This window comes from Nyctereutes procyonoides, unplaced genomic scaffold, assembly GCF_905146905.1.
Source record: "Nyctereutes procyonoides isolate TBG_1078 unplaced genomic scaffold, NYPRO_anot_genome, whole genome shotgun sequence".
Lineage (NCBI taxonomy): Eukaryota > Metazoa > Chordata > Mammalia > Carnivora > Canidae > Nyctereutes > Nyctereutes procyonoides.
Window position 1 is genome coordinate 153,102 of NW_026575003.1, and position 3,596 is coordinate 156,697.

Here is a 3,596-nt window from a genome sequence, read left to right on the forward strand (position 1 = left end):
GTCCCTGCTCCTGACGCCAGGGGCCCCCAGTGCCTCGGGAGGCCCGGATGTGGAGGTCTGAGCACCCATACTCCCACGTGAGGGCAAGTCCCCATCCCAGGGGGCCTCATAGCCCTGGCGACCCTCCGCAGGGTCCCCTCTGTCGTCCTCAGGGTCCATCCCTCGCCTCCCCTTAGCCCCTGGACCCTCCCTCCGCCCCCCTCAGCATCTGCTCCCGCCACACCAGGCCCCAGGCTCTCGGGTACCCGGATGTGCCAGGCCTGCCGCACCCGCCGCCACCATCCGGCCCCATCCTGCTCCTGCGCGGCCTTCCCGGGCTCACCGTGGGCCCTGACCTCCGCCGGGTCCCCTCTGTCCTGGGCACCTGTGTCCCTGCCCTCCCACCCCGCCCCCACAGGGACCCCCTGTGCCCCTCCCCCCTCAGGCCCCGGCAAACCTCCCTTCGGACCTGGCTCCTGAGCTCCGTGGGCTCCGGTCCCCACCCCCACACCGCGAGCGCATTTCCCCGGTGGCCGCGTGTGTCCGGCCTCCCCAGGGCCGCCCCCCAGCCCCGAGGTGGGGTCCCAGTGCGTCCATCTCTCGGGGAGGAGTGGAGGCATGAAGGTGGGACGGGGGACCCTGCAGTTCTCCCTCAGGTCCTCACCCCGCTCCGGGGAGGGCCCGGCCTGTCCTGCCTCTGGGCCCCCCTCAGCTCCACGCCGCGGCCCCGCCTTCCCCCGCGAGGATTCTCGGGATTCCCGACAGGCCCCCTCCAGCCGCCCTCTGGGCCCGCTCCGGGCACTCCCTGCTCCCCTGGCTGCCGCCAGCCCGGGCCTGCCCGCCTTCGCTCGGCGGGGCCTTCAATCCGACCCCCCACCGAGGCCCCCCGCTCTCTCAGGCCTCCGAGGCGGACGTCGGCCCACGTCCCATCCGGACCCCGTGCCAGGGTCCCCAGCGCTCCCAGCAGGTGGGTCCGGCGGAGATGGGCTCCGGGCTGGGGGGTTGGGGGGGAGCAGGCCCTCCCAGGACTCTGGCTGGCCTGGGCCTGCCCCCGTCACCTTGCCACACAGTCTGCGCTCGCCCACCCCCCCAAGCCTCAGGTCCCCGCTTCCCCACCTGGAGGCAGAGTGGAGGCCGGCCTCTGTCCCCCGCCCGCTGCTCGCTCCTCAGCTGCACACTAGGAGTCGCGCTGCCCACGGAGACCCCGGGCCCCAGGGCCTCGGCCCCTGCAGAGCCTTCCCCGGGGGCCGACCCCCCCTCACCCTTCCACCCCTTGGGGCTGGCGCAGGCCTCAGGGCACCCCTCCCCACCTCCCTGCGGGCCGGCGGCCTCTACACACAGTCCCCGAAGGCGGCGTGGCCCCGGGTCCCTCGTGTCCTCACTGCTCACACACAGGGCCTTGCAGGGAGCAGAGCTCAGCCCTGTGTGGCCGTGAGGGAGCCGCCAGCAGGGCTCCCCTGGCCTCCCGCGGGCCCTTTCTCGTCCTTTCCGCCGGCCCGGCCCATGCCGGAGCACACCGGTCCGGGTTCCTTGGGCCCTTGCAGAATGAACGGGCCAGGAGGCACAGGAAGCCAGAACAAAAGACTTTTCCTTTTTATTGGCTGCACGATCCGACCCGGTCCTTTGACCCCTCCGTCCTTGCTGCTTCCCAAGCCATTTCTGTCCCAGTGCCCTGCCTGGGATGAGGATCCGGGTGGAGCCCACACAGGGACGGAGGTGGACTTGGCCAGCTGGTTTTCAGGACAGGATGAAACTCTTAACTGTTGAACTGGGGGATGTACAGAAGTTCGGGATGCGGGGGCGGCTGCGGCGGTCCGGGCGGGGGGAATGTCAGTGACACACGTAGCCTCCCAAGCTGATGAATCCCCCGAATCCGAGCAACGATGTGCAAGAGCCTCCTCATGTTAACCAAGCTCTGGATCTCCGGGTCGCGGAAGACAACAGGCCCCCAGAGTGGCTTTTCACCCTGCTTTCTGCCCCCAGGCCGCCCTGGCCCTGCACTCACTCCTAGAAAGCCCAGTGCTCTGTCTTCTCCAACACAAACACACAAACAAACCACACACACACACACACACACACACACACACACACACAGGTAGACCCAGAGGCGCCCACGGGGAAGCAGCAGCAGAAGGGATGCCTCCCTTCGTGCCCATCCCGCGGGAGAAGCTGCCGACCCCACCAAAGGCTGGAAAGGGCCTGGCCGCCTCTGGGGCTCAGGCCCACTCTTCCTCATCAAACGGGGCCAGGGAGGAAACCGGCCACCTGCTATTAACCCATAGCACATACTCCATGACCCGCAGCTTGCTGGTTTCCTCGTGGGCCCTGGGCCCCCACAGGAACTCGTAGCGGGCAGGGTCGCTGCCCGCCACCTGCCGGTACTCCACGTAGCCTTCCTGCACCCAGACGTGGGTGAGGAGCTCCCTGGGCTCCCCATAGATGACGTGCTGCCTGCCGGCAAACACCCCCACGACCCCCAGGGCTTCCCACACCTCCTGCTCGGGGGCACGGTCGCCCTCCAGGAGGATCACCCCCAGGAGCAGCACCAGGAGGCCGGTCGTGGGCAGGCCCTGCTCACCGCTCAGCATCCCATCGTAGCTGAGGCCCAGGATGGTGACCAGGGCGTAGGAGTGTGCGATAGGATCCACTTCCTTCACTTCCACGCCAAAGACCAGCTGCATGCACTCACAGGCTTGACCCCAGATCTCGGGCCAGGCATCCTGCATATCTGGGCTGAGGACCTCCAGCACCTCTGCCTGGCTGGTGGGCTGCTTGTTGAGATACTTGCGGAGCAGGAACCCCACCAGGTCAGCCCCACTCATGAGCATTGGGTCTCCTCCTTGGGCAGAGGGCTGCGCATATTCGGGCACCTCCCAGGGGTTCCAGATCTCCTCCTCTGGGCCACTGGGGCCAGCAAACTCCACCTGGCTCCAGCCACTAGGTGCCCTGCCACAGGGGGAGGGCCCTGCACTCTGAGGGCTCTGGGGAGGACTCCAGGCAGTGTCAGACCCCTCCTCTGGGGTCACAAAGAACAGGCCAGAGCTGGACAAGGAAGGGGAGGAGCAAGAGGAGGAGGAGGGGGAGGAGGAGGAAGAGGAACACAGGTAGGGGGGAGACGAAACTTCGTCTTCATCCTCAGCCTCTGGCAGCTGGGCATTGACCAGGCCCTGGGCTTCTCCCGGGTCTTCTTCCAGCTTCCAGAGCTGACTCGTGTGACTCAGGGGCATGGCGTGGGCGTGGAGCTAAAGCTGAAGACAGCGGTGGGATGGCCGGTCGGGGTGCAGTTGGGCCAAGAGAGGCCCCGTGCCAGGGCAGAGAGCGGGCCGCATCAGGATTGGCTACACAGGAGGCCCCTGTGTGTTGGGCTGGGCGACTTGAGCCCCTGGCACCAGGCTCAGAGACAACGTGGACCTCACCAGGTCCAGCGACACAGACCTGCTATGCCTCCTTCACGCTGTGACCTGAGGGCCTCGTGCCGGCGACCAAGGCCTCTGCTGCGCTGCCAGTTCTTGGAGCCCCTGCAGGAGGGAAGCAGGGGGCACCTCAGGGTGCAGACTGCCAGCCCAGCCCTGGGCCCCCAGTGCACACAGGAAGGTTGGCTCGCACTCTGGGAGGTC

General features: G+C 67.8%; 1 protein-coding gene across 1 annotated transcript; it reads right to left on the bottom strand.

The window, feature by feature from the left end:
• Positions 1-2,195: 2,195 nt before the first annotated feature.
• Positions 2,196-3,206, bottom strand: LOC129515194 (melanoma-associated antigen 8-like). The gene is made up of 2 exons (XM_055333965.1): positions 3,097-3,206; positions 2,196-3,021 (listed from the first exon to the last, which is right to left on the bottom strand). Exons 1-2 carry the CDS (start codon positions 3,204-3,206, stop codon positions 2,196-2,198), a joined length of 936 nt encoding a protein of 311 aa, XP_055189940.1.
• Positions 3,207-3,596: the final 390 nt, after the last annotated feature.